This window comes from Leucoraja erinacea, chromosome 18, assembly GCF_028641065.1.
Source record: "Leucoraja erinacea ecotype New England chromosome 18, Leri_hhj_1, whole genome shotgun sequence".
NCBI lineage: Eukaryota > Metazoa > Chordata > Chondrichthyes > Rajiformes > Rajidae > Leucoraja > Leucoraja erinaceus.
In genome coordinates, this window is record NC_073394.1 from 23,467,759 (window position 1) to 23,487,313 (window position 19,555).

At 42.6% G+C, this 19,555-nt stretch overlaps 1 protein-coding gene across 2 annotated transcripts in view; it reads right to left on the reverse strand.

The window, feature by feature from the left end:
- pgghg (protein-glucosylgalactosylhydroxylysine glucosidase) overlaps positions 1 to 19,004 on the reverse strand; it is a 30,308-nt gene extending 11,304 nt beyond the window's left edge. The window contains exons 1-10 of one of the 2 annotated variants that reach the window (XM_055649585.1): positions 18,829 to 19,004; positions 14,830 to 15,094; positions 12,578 to 12,788; positions 9,365 to 9,800; positions 8,515 to 8,634; positions 5,947 to 6,078; positions 5,743 to 5,854; positions 3,461 to 3,533; positions 2,050 to 2,186; positions 709 to 842 (exon numbers count right to left, since the gene is read on the reverse strand). In XM_055649585.1, coding sequence (XP_055505560.1) covers positions 709 to 842; positions 2,050 to 2,186; positions 3,461 to 3,533; positions 5,743 to 5,854; positions 5,947 to 6,078; positions 8,515 to 8,634; positions 9,365 to 9,800; positions 12,578 to 12,788; positions 14,830 to 15,082 — 1,608 coding nt within the window. In that variant the 5' untranslated portion in view covers positions 15,083 to 15,094; positions 18,829 to 19,004. Of the gene's footprint in view, positions 1 to 708; positions 843 to 2,049; positions 2,187 to 3,460; positions 3,534 to 5,742; positions 5,855 to 5,946; positions 6,079 to 8,514; positions 8,635 to 9,364; positions 9,801 to 12,577; positions 12,789 to 14,829; positions 15,095 to 17,789; positions 17,971 to 18,828 lie in introns of those variants that run through there. The other variant, XM_055649586.1, reaches the window with a different exon arrangement.
- Positions 19,005 to 19,555: the final 551 nt, after the last annotated feature.

The following is a 19,555-nucleotide window of genomic DNA, read 5'->3' on the forward strand; positions in this document are numbered from 1 at the left end:
CAAATTAACCTACGATTTTGGGATGTGGAATAGGAGAATGTGGAGTAATCACAGAGGAAATGGGATTAGTATAGATAGCAACTTGACAACTTGTATGGTCATGGTAGGCCAAAGGGCCTGCATCTGTATTTTATGACTCTGACTCTAAGATAGACACTGACACTGTAAACCTATATTTCCATGACAGTAAACAGTACATCTTCAAAAAGATTTGGAGATGAAGTTCCCTTGAAAAATATTTGCTCATTGAACAAGTTATCCACTGGCAGTCAGTCTGAAGAAGGGTCCCAACCCGAAACGTCACCTATCCATGTTCTCTAGAGATGCTATCTGACCGACTGAGTTGCTTCAGCATGATGCGACTTTCTCAAAATTTGACAGTTCTTCTTCTAACTCTCTCAATGCATGGGATACAGAAGTTAACCAACTCGATGTACTAACAAAGGAGGGTCAGACAGCATCCCAGGAGAAAATGGATAGGTGTGACGTTTCAGTTCTGCACCCTTCTTCAGACTAATTGTAGTCAGGGGAGTGGGGCAGAAAAAAAAACTGGAAACAAAACAATGCAAGACAAATCAGTCAGAATCTGCAGTTCCTTATTATTACTAACAAAGGAGGACCATAATTAACTCTCTTGCTGCTTGTTTTATAAGATGGTCAGTTTGAAACACTTTGCCTGTTCGGCTCGAGAATTAAACTTCTACTAACCCAGGTCATGGCTGGTCCATCAGGGTCTGTCACAGGTTCATACATCACCAGGTCATTCTTCCTCAGCTGGGGACTCATGGGATACATGAGTGGGTAGCCCAGCAACACAACATCGGCCTGCTTCACAACATCCCCTGTAATGCAGAAACAACTACTCACTAATGTTGTTTCATTCTTTTTTTTGAGTACCAAGCAGGTGCTGCAGGCAGCTCAACACGCAACTGAATTCTCTACATGAAGTCATGATATTGGTCAAAAATATCTGAGGTTTAGGTTTAAGTGCTGTGAGTGAGAATTTCATTGTTCCTTCGTGGGACATATGAAAATAAAATACACTGGACACTCTCTTGTCACATGTATCACATGTATTGTTTTGCATGCTATACAATCAGTTCAGATAATGCTCTACTTAAATATAATCAAGTCAAACTCAAGTACAATATAGGTGGAGTGAGAAGAAAGATAAGAGTGCAGAATATAGTTCTCAGCATTGTAGCACATCGGTTACAATGCTTAGACAAATGCTAAGACAAAGTCCAATGTCCACATGGTGGACATTGTATTGGTGAATTAGACAGTACCCCAGCTTATGGAAGGACCATTTTAAAAACAGAATCCAGAATCAGAGGCTGAAATGGGACCTGTGTAATCTCTGTGTAATAAGTTGGTTGAAGGATTGCCAATGTTAGATTCAATGGACCTGTCGTAAGTAAAAATGATGGTACATTAAAGATATCTGAAATATCTCTACAATATTAAAACTCTTCGTATTGTTTGTGTTTGTGCTGATGATGTGTCAATCTACTTTTCCTATTTTCTTCCAAATGCTAGGCCACAGCCTTCCCATGTTCACACAATTTTTCCCGTCGAGGCGATAAACATCTTCCCGTCGCATTCCCACCTATATTTCCGAACTTAATAACCGTTTAAAATTCAAAAAACAGCCCAAAAACTCAATAATTTCGGGGGGGAAACCCCAAGTGATGTCACAATGCACTCGCAAGGCAGGACGGGACACTCCGGGAGGGAGGGGCACTCCAGCGCTCGCGGTGAACAAGGAGTGGCGGCGACTGCCCCTCTCCCTCTCTACCCCCCCTCCCTCTCCCTCTATCCTCCCTCTCCCTCTCCACCCCCTCCCCGTCCCTCTCTACACCCCTCCCTCTCTACCACCCCTCCCTCTCTACCACCCCTCCCTCTCTACCACCCCTCCCTCTCTAGAGATTGAAGAGGGAGGGTGAAGAGGAGGAGCGGCTTGAGTTGGGGGAACGGATGAGTGGTAGAATCTTGCGTTGGGGCAGCAGACCCAACGGGTCTGAACTTGGTCTAGTATATCATAAGCACCTGGTTTATAGCCATCAAACTCAGGGTGATACTGCTTCTCGGGATCAAAAGGCACTTTGATTTTCTTGGCTATTTCCATCCATTCTGAAGGAACTTCAATTTGTAAATGCGATGCCATCTCTGTAGCAAACTGGAGGCTGAACAATACAACATCAATTCCCATTAATTAACTTAGAAAATATACAGTACAATGAGTACATTTTCAAACTGGAAAGCTGAGTTGACCATCACTCACAAATAACTGCACCAGAAGTAATGAGGTTGAATTCAAAGGCCAAAAAATTAAAAGACACAGATAGTTTATAATACTGGGCATAAGATTGAAACACGCTTAAATAAGCGGTAAATGTGAATGGAGATTGATGAACAATCATGAACCTAAATCATGAAATGTTTCTTGCTCCATCGATGGGGCTGACTGGATAGTTGTTCCATTTTGTGCTTTCATTTGAAATGCAAAACAACTACTCCAAGTCAGATTTAAATAAAATATATTAAAAAGGGGTTATACCAAAGATAAACACAAAATGTGTGACTCAGCGGGTCAGGCAGCATGTCTGCAGAAAATGGATAAACGACATTTTGGGTCGGGACCGTTCTTCAGACTGATTGAAGAAGGGGGTAAAACTGGAAGCAAGAAAGGCCAGGACAAATCAGATATTGTTCATCTTGTTCCATGAAGAACACACTGCCAAACTCCTGGTCAAGAGAGCTTTACCTATTAATCAGTCATTATACAAAATTCCCTTTAAAAATAACCTGTACTTGGCACCCACTGCAGTGAAAGCGGAATTTGTAACATGATATTCATCATATTCCCTTTTTTAAAAAGCAGGCTGACTGACATCTCTTCCTCAAGAACAGGAATGGGTTTATGGCAAACTGCATTGGCATTGTCCAGTGTCAATGGAGCAGTACATTAATATCCTGAAGCCAAACACAAAGTGTTGCAGGCAGCATCTGTAGAGGGAATGGACAGGCAATGTTTCAGGTCAGGATCCTTCTTCGGAATTGGCCCAGACCAGACTGAAGTCTGAAGAAGTGTCCCGACAAGACCCCAAACGTTGTCTGTACATTTCCCTCCACAGATAATGCCTGACTCACCGAGTTCCTCCAGCAGTTGGTGATCTGCTGAACATTCCACAATCCGCAGAATTGGGTCTACATTTGTACTCACAAGCGCTATCCCAATTCATCTTCTGAAGGGAACAACTTAAACCTAATTTTTCCCCTTTCCACATTTGCTGAAGGCACCGATTTCTCTTGGGAGTATTAATTCATTCATTCATACCAAGGCTCCAAGTATGTCACCCAAGGGTCACTTTTCATATCGCAGCTTGAATCCATATTCTTGAAATTGGTAACTTTTAAAAATAAATGTAAATCCTATGCCCTTGTTCCCCACCCTTACCTGTACTTGGCACCCACTGCAGTGAAGGTGGAATTTGTTACATCAGATTGATATTCATCAGGTGGCATCACTCCTTGAAGAGATTATGTGGAGTTAAATAATTAGTGATTTACAGTGACAAAATATATAGGTTTAGTTTAGTTTAGAGATACAGTGCTGAAACAGGACCATCAGTCTACCGAGTCCATGCCAACCAGTGATCCCTTTACCAGACGTTTCCCAACCACGGTTCCCTGGAAAGCTAGGGTTCCACAAGAGGTCGCTTGGGGTTCCGAGAGGAAGAGTAATAAATAGGCTAATCATATGTAAATGCATTTTTGAGTCATTTTTGTGTTTAATTTCACATTCGTAGTTTTATTATACACGTACAGCATATTCTTGGAAAATTCTTGGGCATTATAATAAAGTCTTCAACCTGTTATATCATTTAAAAGTGTAATAATCATAGGGAATATATTTAGCGACGTCTATAGTGGTCAATGGACAGGAGCTGTAAGTGACAGATTTGTGTATCATCAAGTGATTCACTCGAGTACAGATGCATGCACAATCTCCATCAGTCCTGTCTATGCTTCCTTAATCCCAATAACTAAACAATTAAATTATTATGGTCCTTATTATCTGTTTATGTCAGTTTATAGGTACAGGTATTACATCTAATGTTAGTTATTTATGTTTATTTTTTGTGGTTACAGATATGGTTGATTTTTTTTTGTGTTAAGGGCCTGTCCTACTTACGTGTCCTTGGCAAGCAAATCACACGACCTCGTGGTCGCGTTGAGCCGCGACGGTCCCGTGAAGGTCGGACGCGATTACATGCATATGCACAGCCGTCTGGAGCGCGTGACGTCATTTGAAGATGGACACAAAGCTGGAGTAACTCAGCGGGACCTGCAGCATCTCTGGAGAGAAGCAATGGGTAATGTTTCGTGTCAAGACTCTTCTTCAGTCTGAAAAGAAGGGTCTTGACCCGAAAGGTCATCCATTGCTTCTCTTCAGAGATGCTGCTGGTCTCGCTGAGTTACTCCTGCATTTTGTGTCTATCTTCAATTTTCTTGGCCCCGCTCTGGGAGTAGAAGTGGGGGCGGATCACCGAACTCGTTTGCCTGCTTCTGTTGCTGTTGGAGGCGAGACGTTGCATCACGCCAGAGTCTTGGGCCTGTCCCACTTTGGCCGTCAGTTCCGCGACAGGCCGTTGGCGCGCGAAGAGTTCACTACAAAAATTTCGGAGTCCCGCGCAATGTCGCGCACAACTGCATACCCCTCCGCGCTTCTAAGTGGGACCGGCCCTGCACGCCCATAGGATGCCCGTGTGCCTCAACGCGACCACGAGGACGCGTAATTTGCGTGCCAAGGACACGTAAGTGGGACAGGCCTTCAATGAAAACCTCATTATGAGGTCTCTTGAACAAGCAGTTTAATTTCCGTTTCTTTTTTGCAGTTTCAATAAACTTGAGAAAGACGCAAGTTATTTTTTGCTTATACCAGTTATCAGAAAAATATATATGTTTGCCTTATGAACTTTTATGAAAGAGAAAGAAAATTAATAAAGTTAGATAATAATTTTTATGTAGGGGTTCCCTGAGACATGAAAATTATTTCAAGGGTTCCGCAAGGGTAAAAAGGTTGAGAAACGCTGTTATACAGTAACACTATCCCGAACACGAGCGACAATTTACAATTTTTACCAAAACTATTTAACCTACAAACGTGTACAACTTTGGAGTATGGGAGGAAACTTGAGCACCCAGGGAATGCGGTCACAGGGAGTAAGTACAAACTCCATACAAACAGCACCCATAGTCAGGATTGGACCCGGGTTTCTAGTGTTGTAAGGCAGCAACTCTGCTGCTGTACCATTGTTCCGCCCTCAACTAATTGGATAATTTCTTTCAAATTGCCTTAATTAAGATGCATTGCTAACACAACAGCACCAATATCTTAGGGATCTGCTCAGTATAAAATTAAAATTTGACTAAAACCCACCCACTTCAGCCATCCTAACGACGAGTAATTTTAAGTTTGGAATTCACTGAAATATAGAAATTAACCCCATAGAGGACCTAGAGGAAACCCACGTGCTCACAGGGTGAATGTAGAAACTCCGTACTGACAGCACCTGTAGTTAGAATTGAACCCAGGTCTCTGCCACTGTAAGGCAGCAACTCTACCGATATGTCACTGTGCCACCTACACCTCGAAGTTTGCCGCTTGGATAATGTCAGCACAGTAGAGAGATTTTAGTTGTACCTGCAACCTATTACATATCGGACAGGGAGTACCTTTGATGTCATAGCACATCTCGGAAGGGTTCCAAGTCACTCGGCTGCTCCAAAACTCAGCAATGCTGCAAACCACATCCCAACCCCCTTCCTTACGGAAAAATTCCAGGTCCTAAAACCAAAAGGAAATCAAGAAATGTAAACAAATGTCCACGAACAATATGATTCTCTGATGCCCTTCCCAATGTACAGTTTCGTGCTTACCTGGGTGAGATAAAAATATTGCTGAAATGCAAATGAGATATCACTGTTGATATGAATTTCTTCCAGCCCATAAATATCTTCATTACAGACCTCGTATCCAGTCACTGCACTCTCCCAGGGATATTTGGCACCCTTACAAAACAAGAGATATTTAATTTATTTCATTTTTTTAATTTAGCTTTAAATGGATATCACCATCACTAGTGAATTGTCATGTCAATATACGCATTGTTTAGAACCTGTATTATTTCACCAATCAAGAAAATATCTAAATCCTTTCATTATTGTTTTTTAAAATGCAAGGGACAAGAAAATGCACGGGGCAAATATTTTTACAAAGGGAATGCTGGGTGCCTGGATCGCGCTGCCTGGGGTGGCGATGGGGGCAGTTAGGATAGTGGCATTTAGGAGGCTTTTAGATAGGCACATGCAGGGTTATGAATCACATGCAGGCAGGAGATTAATTTACACTGGCATCATGTTCAGCACAGATATTGCGGGCCGAAGGGCCTATTTGTGTGCTGTACTGGGTTCTAAATCATGCAAAGAAACAAGGAATGTTGCCAGGACTTGAGGACCTGAGCTACAGGGAAGAGTTGGGCAGGCTACGACTTTATTCCTTGGAGCAAAGGAGACAAAGGGCTGATCTTATCGAGGTGTATGAAATCATGAAGGGGAAGGTACAGGGTGAATTCACAGAGCCAGAGGACATAGGTTTAAGGTGAGATGGAAATACTTTAGAGGAACCCGAGGGGCAACTTTTTCACACAGATGATGGTGGATATATGGAATGAGCTGCCTGAGAGAGTGCTGAGACAGGTACTATAACAACATTGAAAAGCACATCAATGCCTCTACTTCCTGAGATGATTATGGAGATTTTGTATGTCAGAGAGGATTATCTTGCTTCGACAGGTGTACAGCATATTGACTGGTTGAATCATGGTCTGGTTCGGCAACTTGAACGCCCAGGATCGGAAAAGACTGCAAAAAGTTGTAAATATTGCCCAGACCATCACCGGCTCTGATCTCCTCGAAGGAATTTATCCGAGTCACTGCCTCAAAATAGCACCCAGCATCATCAGAGACCCACACCATCCTGGCCTTGGGGAACGGGTTGTGTTGGGGGACCAGGCCTCGTGTGTGTATGTGTGTGTACTTGTGAGTATGTGTATATATACACACATTAAACTTTTCTTTCCCTCTCATTTATCATATTGTTTACAGTGTACTATGTTTACATATTGTGTTGTGCTGCAGCAAGTAAGAATGTCATTGTTTTATCTGGGACATATGACAATAAAACACTCTTGACGACAGTCACATAGATAGGAACGGTTTAATGGGTCAAAAGCAGGCAAGTCAGATTACTGCAGATGGGGCATCCTGTTCAGCATGGACATTGGGCCGAAGGGCCTGTTTATGTACTGTAACACTCTCAATCATTCCTGCCACTGAAATGATCAGAATGCAGTGCCAGTGGGCTATACGAATGTCTTGGAGCCCTGGAGCCACTATGTCCATACCACGTATTGTGGTCTGAAGAAGGGTCTTGACCCGAAATGTCACTCCTTCTCTTCAGAGATGTTGCCAGTCCCCGTGAGTTACTCCAGCATTTTGTGTCTATCTACATTTTCCTTTCAGTTCATTTAATTTGTTTTAGCTCCATCCATTTCACATTATTTGAATAAGATGGAAGCCTGTTCAATACATGGTGTGCTCTGCTCTCTAAGTGAGTGACACATTTGTCCAACAACCAACTTTATTTGATTTTATTGATTAGTGTTGGCGTCAAAGGTTATGGGAGAATGCAGGACAATGGGGTTGAGAGAGGAAGATAGATCAGCTATGATTGAATGGTGGAGCAGGCTCAAAGGGCCAAATGGCCTAATTCTGCTCCTATCAATGTGACAAAATAAGTATTAATTGGGATGTATTTTTCGGAGAGAATGTAGAAGGGACAATATTCTGTTAGAAGGTGCATGTGAAGGTCATGCTGCCTCTACCTTTCTAGTCTAACAGCCCTCTTATCTTAAACATTATAGCACAAGAACAGGCCACAATGTCTGTGCCAAATATCATGCAACGGACAACAGTTGTCTGCCATAAGAGCATAATGCATATCCCTCCATTCCCTGCATATCGTCATTTAATTAAACATTACTGTGAGGAACTATGTCCGGGGAAAACATCTGAAATACTTCAAAACCAAAAGCTGTTGTTTGGGCAATACAGTATATTATCAGGGAGATATCTCCGGGTCTGTGCTCAGATGCACTAAATCACTTGGGTACAAAATATAATTAGGTTGATCATAAAATCTGCTTGTTAAAATACCAATTTACTTCTATACTGCTCAAAACAATGGAAGGAACACACCAGGTAAATCTTATCTATTGAATGCGATAGGTAAGGGCTGTAGCTCCACTGGCTTAGAAAGAAATGTGCTGCATGTATATTCAGGACAGAAGAGTAAGAAAGGAAATCTGGTTACAAATAAATGTAGGTAGGAGGTAGCAAGTTCTGAATGCCCAGAGCTATTGGTCTGAATTGACAACATTCCCTTACCAGGTATCCTTGTTGGGCTGCAATAGACTTGGCCGCAGGTAGTGTTCGAATTCGGTTCTTCAGCAGGATAGAAGCTAGCCGTGGATAAAATGCGAGCACAACAGGGTACAACCATATCTCCTAAAACAAGCAACGTCAAATGTTTTATATTTGGCATCAGATCATTAAATTAATTAAATAAAAGTAGTAACATCGATCACAATTGGTGACGTTCAGTTTAAGAAAACCAAACGCTGCAATTATCAAATTGAAGAAGAGTCCCAACCGGAAACGTCATCTATTCTTTTCCTCCAGAGATGCTGCCTGACCTACTGAGTTATTCCAGCATCTTGGCTACTATCATTCATCAGAGGACATACTCTCTTCTGATGTAGAGACAGGAAGTTATGAATGAAATAGTTGAAGATGGTTGGGTATCGGACATCAGCTGGAAACTCCTGGAGCAATGTCACGCCGCTGAGATGATCCCAATTCCTTTTTCCAGACGTGACTTCATCCAAATGCAGTTTACACTCTGATTCCTTATAATCTCAACTTTACAAGACTCCAATGTCACATTCTGTTCATGAGAGTCAGGAAGTCACGATGCAGTTTTTTAGGACTTTGGTTAGGCAAATTAAGCTACAAATCTGCATGACTTTGGTATGTGGGAGGAAACTGGAAGAAACCCACATGGTCACTGGCAAAACATGAAAACTCCACACAGGCAGCACCCGAGGTCAGGATCAAACCCGGGTCTCTTGCGCCATGAGTCAGCTACTATACCAGCAGCTCTTGCCCACAAAAATCTCATATATTTTCCAAAATATAGATATATATAAACTGGCCCTTCTTGACCAAAATATCCTACCTGATCCCAGAAGATGTGACCAAAGTAATCTTCTCCATTGCCCCCATTGGAGAGCCCCCCCGGACTTAGTCCAATGTACTGAAAGTCTGTAGACTTGTCTGGTGGGAGGGCACTGAACAGGTAATACAGACACCCCCGCAGGGCTTGGTTAAGCTTGCTGCAGCCTCTCAGGCTGATGCAGCTCTCACTCCACAATGAAGCCCATGCCGATACATGAGATGAGTACAGTTGGTCTGACTGGACCAAGATCTGTCCTTCTACAAAGCACTCCTTAACTTGCTCCTCTGTGTCAGCAACTGCAGTCAGGAATTGCCAAGACCCACTCTGCTCGTTAGGCAACAAGGTCAAGGACTCTGGAAGTGGCATCGAGATCATGTGGACACTTTGCCTGGCCGCACCTTTGACTTCTGGGGTAAGTGTTTCACCGTGGATATACCTAAATTAGAAAGAAATTTGATAAAGTTGTCTAGAACGTTGAGCTACACTTAAAGTAACAAGTCTGCAAAAACTAAACTGGTGATGTAATTCAGTTCTGGATTTATCAACCGATGGGGATGGAAGGGAATTGTTGAGGTTTTGGGTCGAGATCTTACAACGTTGACGAATCCCTCCCTCCCCACCCATTTACTACAGATGCTGCCTGACCCGTAGAGTTACTCCAGCGGTTTGAAGCTATTTTTGCTCCAGATTCCAGCATCTGTAGTCTCGAGTGCCTGCAAGTGACCTGGATGGGTTTAAAGGCAAAGTAACCGTGAATCTGATACTTCAGCAGGCTTTGGGAACATAAAATGCTCAAAGTAAGCAACTACACAAAAGCTGAGTAAAACAGGGTGCAAGTATTCAAACCTGATTAAGCTCTCCACAGATAGTGCCTGACCCAATGAGTTACTACAGCATTTTGTGCTCTTTTTTGTAAACCGGCATCTGTAGTTGCTTGTTTCTGTTGATTAAGGTGAGGTATCTTCTTCATTTCGTACATGGGCATTAAAATACAATTTTACAATCTGGCGGTAAGTTTCTTCCAAGGTTACGGAGAAGTACATGCAGTACATTTTAAAAGCAGCAGTCTGGCTGATTGAAAGGTCTGTTGGTGTACACAAATACATTAGGTAATTAGGAAAAGGAAATTCAGTAATTAGCCTGTGCACTTTCTAATAGTTTGGCCCCAGTGAGGTGAGATAAGTAAGGATATCCAGTCTTTGTTTGGAAACATTTGCCCGTGATAATAAAGTTAGTTTAGTTAGTTTGTTTATTGTTACATGTACCGAGGCACAGTGAAAGCTTTTTGTTGCCTGCTATGCAGTCAGTGGAAAGACTGTACACGATTACAATCAAGCCATCCACAGGAGATACAGGATAAAGGAAATAACATAGAATGCAAAGCAGTGCAGGGTTTTAATTTAATTTAGTTTAGAGATCCACCGCAGAAACAGGCCCTTCGGCCCACTGAGTCCACAGCAACCAGAGATCACCCTGGACACCAGCACGATCCTACACACTAGGGACAATTTACAATTTTAACCAAAGCCAATTATCCTACAAACCTGTACGTCTTTGGAGTGTGGGAGGAAACCGGAGCACCAGAGAAAACCAAAGCAGGTCATGGGAAAAACATACAACCTCCATACCCACAGAGAGAATCCATAATCGGGATCGAACCCAAGTCTCTGACATTGTAAAGCAACAACTCTACAGCTGCACCACTGTGGGATGGTCAAATAAATCTTCATTATAGTTCCATTGCAATTTTCTGGCTGAAGAAAATGGTTGCCCGATACGGTCTTTGCTGAAGGATCTTATGATGAAGAAAAACTTTAATGCTCATCACCAGAAATCAACAAATCCAAAAATAGATAACATGGAAATGTGCCCCAACAAAGCCAATGCAATAATCTTACATTAACAATGCAATTTTGGGGGTGGCGGTGAAACTGATATGATCGTGGCATTTAATAAACCTTTGGATGTGTACATGGATTTGCAGGGAATGGAGGGATATGGGTTATGTGCAAACAGACAAACTACGGTCTTGTCATCATGTGCAGCACAGACATTGTGGGCCTTAGCGTATTTTCTTACGCTGTTATATGTTATATTAAAACACAGGTTGAATTGGATAAAGAATTTGAGGTTGCACATATTTTAAATAGAAATTATAAACACAGTAATAAATCCTGGGAAATTCAAAGGAATTGGGAAATTCTTTTAATATCTTAAAAGATAAAAGATCTTGGACTTTTGCGACATCAGCATTCAGTACATCCTCAAATTTACAGAATTACGTGCTGCTATTCAAAAGGAAGTCACGCAGCAATACAGTGCTGGAGGAACTAAGTGCGTCAGGCAGCATCTGTGGAACTGGAGATAATATGTTTCATGTTGGAACCCCTTAGATTTCCTCTAGCATTGTTTTTTACTTAAGATTCCAGCATCTGTGGTCTTTTATGTCTGTACATTATGCATTCTATTTTTATGCAAAAAAGGTAAGTCGACCATGCAGGCTGATATCCTGTTGCACCTGAGTATGGCTTGACTGTACCCATGGACAGTATTATCTGATTTAATTGGATAGCGCACTAACAAGGATTTCACTGTCTCGGTACACATGACAATACTAATAGTAAACAAATCCATGATTTATTTAAAGGAACTTCTCGAGTTTGCCATTTGGCTCAAGATCATGACTTCAAGGAGCATGACCTGGAGGAAGCCCAACAAGAGTCATTATCTATGTTATCATTTATGTTACAGTTGTACACGACATAGGCCACATTTGGAGTATTGTGTTCAGTTTTAGTCACCCTGCTGTAGGAAGGATGTTGTTAACCAGGCCAACTTTTTTATCGATCGGAATAATCCCCGGGGCTGCCTCAATGTGAGTAATATGGCCAAAAATCATAGCAATATATGGTAGCGTTTTTTCTAAAATCAATATATAGCGCAGACAGGAAGTGGCCAAGATGAGACTATTAGTTATATAAATGGGCCAAACCCAGGCAAGTAAGGCTGATGTATCTGGGGCATCTTGGTTGGCATAGGCAAGTAGGGCCGAAGGGCCTGTTTCCAAGCTGAAGGACTCCATGACTCGCTCTGCATTATACATTTGATTAACCAGAACGGGTTAGGTCAGGCAAGAGCTGGATAACTTTTACTGTTTGTGCAATTGTCCCTAAACTCAACATGTTCAAGTAAGAATTATTCTCTGACACTTACATTGCTTCCATGAAGTCTTGTCCTCTCATAAAGTCAATATTCTGGCTGTGGGGATCAAACAATGATTTTATCTCGACTGTGAACGGCTTCTTGGAAATGGCCATCCGTTCCACATAGATGGTGAGCACCATGAGATGAACGTGACTACGATGGGCAAATATCTGCTGGGTCACCAGGAAATCCTTTGTCTCCTTTGTAGTATAAAATGTGCCTAGCAAAATTAAGGCAGAAGCAATTATACAGACACACCATGACTTATGCAACACGCAACTTATGTAAACTCGCACTTATGTAAACAATTCTGTACCCTGTCACCTAATGCAATCAAGGCAGTTTGCAATTATCACAACACTGTACAAGTTTACATTGGAAACAAGCCAGCAATGGTGGCGGTCAGGGGATGGGGAACGTCATTCCAACTTACATAAAATCTGTCTTACGTGAGGGTTCACAGAACGTGACACTTACGTAAGTTGGAGAATGCTTTACAAGGTTATATTGAGAAAGGGATCGCCATTGTTAAAGTTCTCCTTTAATGCAGCTATGGCAGAAGAACAATTAATATTTTTTAAACACTGCACATGTTGAGTAAAATAATCTCGGGTATATTTGTTTTTTTCTACTGGAATGCTATAGTTGGGCAAGATAGATGGATTGATAGATGGAGAGGATATTTCCAGTAACGGGAGAGTATAGGACCAGAGGGCACAACATCAGAATAAAAGGAGGTACATTTAGAATGGAGATGAGGAGGAATTTCTTTAGCCAGAGGATGGTGAATCTGTGGAATTCATTGCCACAGATGGCTGTGAAGGTATTGGGTATTTTTAAAGCAAAGATTGACATGTTCTTGATTATGAAGGGCGTTAAAGGTTATGGGGAGAAGGCGGAAGAATGGTACTAGTACTAGTGTATATCAATGATTTGGATGAAGGGATTAAGAGTAACATCAGCAAATTTGCAGATTACACAAAGCTGGATGGCAGTGTGAACTGTGAGCAGGATGCTATGAGGATGCAGTGTGACTTGGTCAGGTTGGGTTTGTGGGCAGATGCATGGCAGATACAGTTTAATGTGGATAAATGTGAGGTTATCCACTTTGATGGCAAAAACCGGAAGGCAGATTATTATCTGAATAGTGTCATGTTGGTAAAAGGGGAAGCACAACGTGATCTGGGTGTCCTTGTGCATCAGTCACTGAAGGTAACCATGCAGGTACAGCAGGCAGTGAAGAAAGCTAATGGCATGTTGGCCTTCATAACAAGAGGAGTTGAGTATAGGAGCAAAGAGCTCCTTCTACAGTTGTACAGGGCCCTAGTGAGACCACACCTGGAGTTTTGTGTGCTGTTTTGGTCTCCAAATTTTAGGAAGGTCATTCTCGCTTTTGAGGGTTCACAAGGTTAATTCCCAGGATGGCAGGATGTCATATGTTGAAAGAATGGAGTGACTGGGGTTGTGTACACTGGAATTTAGAAGGATGAGAGGGAATCTTATTCAAATATATATAAGATTGTTAAGGGATTGGACACGACAGAGGCAGGAAACATGCTCCCGATGTTGGGGGAGTCTAGAACCAGGGGCCTCAGTTTAAGAATAAGGGATAGGCCATTTAGAACGCAGAAAAGGAAAAGCTTTTTCACCCAGAGAGTTGTGAATCTGTGGAATTCTCTGCCTCGGAGGGCAGTGGAAGCCAATTCTCTGGATGCTTTCAAGAGAGAGTTAGATAGAGCTCTTAAAGATAGGGGAGTCAAGGAATATAGGGAAAAGGCAGGGACGGGGTACTGATTGTGGATGATCAGCCAAGATCACAGTAAATGGTGGTGCTGGCTCAAAGGGCCTAATGGCCTACTCCTGCACCTATTGCCTAATGGGGTTGAGAGGGGAAAATAGATTAGCTATGATCGATTGCTAGAGCAGACTCAATGGGCCAAATGGCCTAATTCTGCTCCAATGTCTTATTCTCTTACGGTCTATATACTGCATGTTTCTTCTATCCCAGCCCACGGATGAATTCACATGTGATTAGTATTAGATTTATCAGCAACCAGTCAGCATGCTGATAAATCTCTTCTGCATTTTTTTCCAAAGTGGACATCCTTCCTGAATTGGGCAACCAGAACTGTACGCAATACTCCAAATGCAGCCAAACCAAATTACATCATTCTAATGTGTGAAATTAAAATGCATGATTTTGAACAAAAAGCTGGAAATATTATGCAAAGTTTAGTAAATCTAAATAAAAAATGTTTTACCGGTCCTGGTGTTCAAGGTGTACGTTTTCTTTGCAGTGCTTTCATCAGGTACAGTCAGCCTGACATTAACAGTAGAGGGTATATCCGCCCGACAGCAATTACCCCCTTCGCCATTATATACCCCATTCATGTGTATTACGTCACTATATATTCTAGTGCCAAGGTATCCATTGGCCAGTGTTGCCATGAAACGAAGGTCAGTGGGCAAGGTGTCACTCGAAAACACTGCCGGGTCATTTTCACATTCAGACATGTTGTTTGTGTCCTTTATCAATGAAAGAAAAAAAATTATTAAAATGATGGTAATTCACAGGGAGAACACTGTCTCCACCTCTTCCCCCCACCCCCCACCCACATCAGTCTGAAGAAGGGTCTTGACCTGAAACGTCACCTATTTCCTTCGCTCCACAGATGCTGCCTCACCCACTGAGTTTCTCCAGCATTTTTGTCTACCTTCGATTTTCCAGCATCTGCAGTTCCTTCTTAAACATAAGTAATTCAAGATTTAATGTTTTACAGTTTGTTATTTTAGTTTAGAGATACAGCATTGAAACAGTTTCATTAGCTCACTGAGTCAATGACGTTCGATTAACTATTTCTGACTTTGATTTTATCAGGCTGTTTGCAAAACAAAGTATTTCATTGTACCTAGGTACATGTGATAATAAAGAATAATTGAATCACTGAGTCCACGCCGACCATCGATCACCCATTCGCACCAGTTCTATATTATCCCACTTTCTCATCCAATCCCTACACACACTAGGGGCAATTTACAGAGGCCACTTACTAGCAATGTTACAAAATTTTGAGATTTAAAAAATCAAGTCTGCAATTTATCCCATCAGATAAAGCATAACAATAAGTTTAATTTGACGCCAAATTCACTTTCATATCTCAAGTATTAAAAAAGTTATGACCATTTTCATACTCGGAAATTAGCATCTTGTTCCCTATTGATTTTCAATGGACATTACAAAAAAGCTGTGATCTTGGATAATCAAAAGCCCATTTCTTAACGAAAGATTAACATTTTTAAATAGCCTAAGTGTCCAAAGATTATTCACAAATAATTCACAATATAACATGATTTTTATATCTAATTTACATTAATTTATAGGCCAAATGGAAGGAATTTAGTGTTCAATTGCTGTAAATAAATGCCCATTTAAATCAGCTTTCTAGTGGGTTCATGTGGAACGCGCTGGTTTAGAACGTTGACATAGCGCTGGATTAGTGCCCTCAAATGCCGAGAAAAATACTGCGGGATATAAAAAGCCCAAAATGAACTATTCGTTATAGATAACTTGATATATAGGGTTATATATATGCCCCATTTAATGTAAAAATAAGGTACATACCTTTAATTGTTTGCTTTATAAAACCCTGGGGCTGCGAGAGGTTGCGGAATGAAACAGTAATTTTAAAATTATTAGAACTATATTATCGAGGCCTATAAAACTAATAATACCTTTTGCGACCGGGTCTTGCAGCGATTTTTCGTTAATGATTTACTAGGCTGAACATGTGCGATTAGTACAGCCTAGTAAAAATCGCGTTTTAAACCCGCCCCCTCCAAACAGCGCCAAAATCGCGGACCTGGCTGAGGGCAGATTCCCAATGACGATTCAGGTAGGTTTTGTAACATACCTACACTTACATACAAACCTGCATGTGGGGGGAAACCAGAGGAAACACATGCGGTCACAGGGAGAACGTGCAAACTCCACAAACAGACAGCACCTGTGGTCATAATCAAACCCAGGTCTCTGGCGCTGTGAGGAAGCAGCTCTACCTGCTGCACCACTGTGCCACAGTGTAAACTACTTAATAGCTAATTATTAACCTTTACAATCAAGAGTATTCTGACAAAATTCTATTACCCCATTGTAGTGTTCAGTTTTGCAGATGTTATATAGTTAAAAGACAGCTTCATTGTAATATTGAATGAATTAAGATCAATTTTGCAGGCTGGCATCTCGGCCCCTGGCAAATAGTTCTGGTACCATTGGACCCCGCCCAGAGGCCGTGGCTCTGTTGGTTTGGCAAAACGGATAATCCAGAAAGGCTCCAGAACTAGTGGTGCCAGAAAATTGGTGGTGAACCTATAGTGGGTTACATCTTTCACTCCTTATGATCCTAACACACAGAGTGAGGCACAGATATGAGATGCATACCAGTTTACTGTTACTGTTTCAAAAACATTAGCGCCTTGCATCACTGAGTAACAATGTTACAATTATTTGTGTTTATGTAATCTTCAAATAAAGGAACACTAAAATGAGTGACAAATTATTAACTGCAAACCTGTTTTCTAAAAGTCAACATTAATGTCAATTCAATAATAATAATGACCACATTTGTCTGTGTGTAATTATCAGAAACCCGGGACAATTGGCTGCAATATATATTAGTTTAAATTTTATTTAATACTAGACCAAGTGGGCCCAATGGGTCCCATCCCCTCAACGCGCGGTTGTGGGGTGCATTTGGCTGGGTGTCTAATTATCAGAAACTCGGGATATATCAGTTTATATATCAGTTTAAATTTTATCTAATATAAGTTTACAATCTACATCTTAATAAGATAAGTGCAGTTGGAAAACAAACATTCCAAGATGTACCGTGAAGGATGCGCAAATTAGAATACTCAAAATCAAAAGAAGTCTTTCACAGTTGTGCAGTGTACAAAATCAATGTGTGAGAGGCTATATTGGACCCATAAATGATCGGCAAGATCATAATGCACAATTCCCTTTGCTATTTGTCTAGCTGAAGGCAGCATACCAAATACATTCAGCCTGTTTGTTAAAATGATTTAACTTGCTGACCCAACCAAAAATATAATCTATCCATTCCCTTCAAAGTTGCTGCCTGACCCACTGAGTTCCTCCAGCGCTTTGTGTTTTACTCAAAATTCCAGCATCTGCAGTGTCTTGTCGCTTTCAAAATGCACCTACCTCCTCCTTAATACCTGCAGTGATCCCAGCAGGTACAGCTCTACAGGAGAGAATGTACGGCGATGTAACTGGTATCGCTACTGCCTCACAGCGCCAGAGACCCGGGTTCGATCCTGACCTTGGGTGCTGTCTGTGTGGAATCCGCACGCTCTCCCTCTGACTACGTGGTTTCCTCCTAACTCTGGTTTCCTCTCACATCCACAAAACATGCGGGTTTGTAGGTTAATTGTTTGTAAAATTGCCATTGGCATTAAGAAGAGTGGGTGCAAAAGTGGGATAGCATTACAGTAGTGAAGGGGCGATGCATGTCGGCGTGGAATCGATGGGCCGAAGGGTCTGCTTCCAAGCTGTGTTTTTCAATCAAAAACAAAAACAATTTGTAAAAGTAAAATTCCTGCTCACTTCTATCTCATCATCAATCTCAGATTAACTTGCTCCTACTGTTTATAAAGCCCTGCTCGGAGTCTTTTGCCCAGAGTAGGGTGATCGAGGACCGAAGGATATAGGTTCAAGGTGAAGGGGAAAAGATTTAATAGGAATCCGAAGGGTAACTTTTTCACACAAAGGGTGGTGGGTGTATGGAACAAGTTGCCAGAGGAGGTAGTTGGGGCTGGGATTATCCCCTCGTTCAAGAAATAGTTAGGCAGGTACCAGGATAGGACAGGTTTGTAGGGATATGGACCAAGCGCAGGCAAGTGGGACGAATGTAACTGGGACATTGGTGGGGGTGTGGGCGAGTTGGGCTGAAGGTCCTGGTTCCACACTGTATCACTCCCGCACTCCCATCACAACAACCCTGTGTTGGAGATTCTCACAAAACAAGTGTCACTGAGAGTGATAAATCCAGTTTTGGGAGAGGAGCTGGTCCGCTCCGAGTTACTGGAGGGACGGGGAAGTTTGATTGCCCATTTGGGCCTCGGCACAGTGGCCGGGGAGGGGGGAGGAATGACCGGCCCAGATCCGGAGCTTGCCCGAGAGAGACGCAGACAAGAGCGGTGGCAGCGCCGGGCGGCCTCGCTTAAAGTTGGGTGAGAGAAACCTGATCTGTAACTCCCTTCCTCTCTTCTCAGCAAGCGGGAAAGTCCGGCTTCCACCTCGCAAACGCCTCGACTGTGCTTCGGGTCGGATCCCCGGTCTCTGAGGTGGGTCTGCGGTCGGCGCCCAACTCGGAGAAGCAGTTCACCCGGGGGCGGAGACGGATGTATGATGAGGGAAGAAGGGTGTATGGCTGGGGGCTGGCTGGGGAGGGGAGGGGGGGCTGGAGAGGGGCTGTCTGGGAGGGGAGGGGAGGGGGGGAGGAGGAGGAGGAAGGGAGGGAGTGAATGGGAAGGGGAGCTGGTGAATGGGGAGAGGAGGGGGTGTATGGGGACGGGAGGGGGTACATTACATGGGGAAGGGGTGTATGGGGAGGGAGAAGCCACATAACCAAACTGCACTAAAACAGGCACATCGGCCCTTCTCACCCATGCCCATCAAGTTACAATCCGACAAGGCAATTTTGTTTTAAGACGGAGGTTGCAAGGTACGTGGGATAGGCTAGCAGGCGATGCGATAGTAACAGGCATGAAAACAACAGTGAACATGTGTTTAGACAGGCACAGGAACTGACGGTAAATAGAGGAATATAGACCATGTGGAAGCGGATGGGATCAATAGACAATGGGTGCAGGAGTGGGCCGTTCGGCCCTTCGAGCCAGCACTGCCATTTAAAGTGATCATGGCTGATCATTCACAATCAGTACCCCGTTCCTGCCCATATCCCCTGA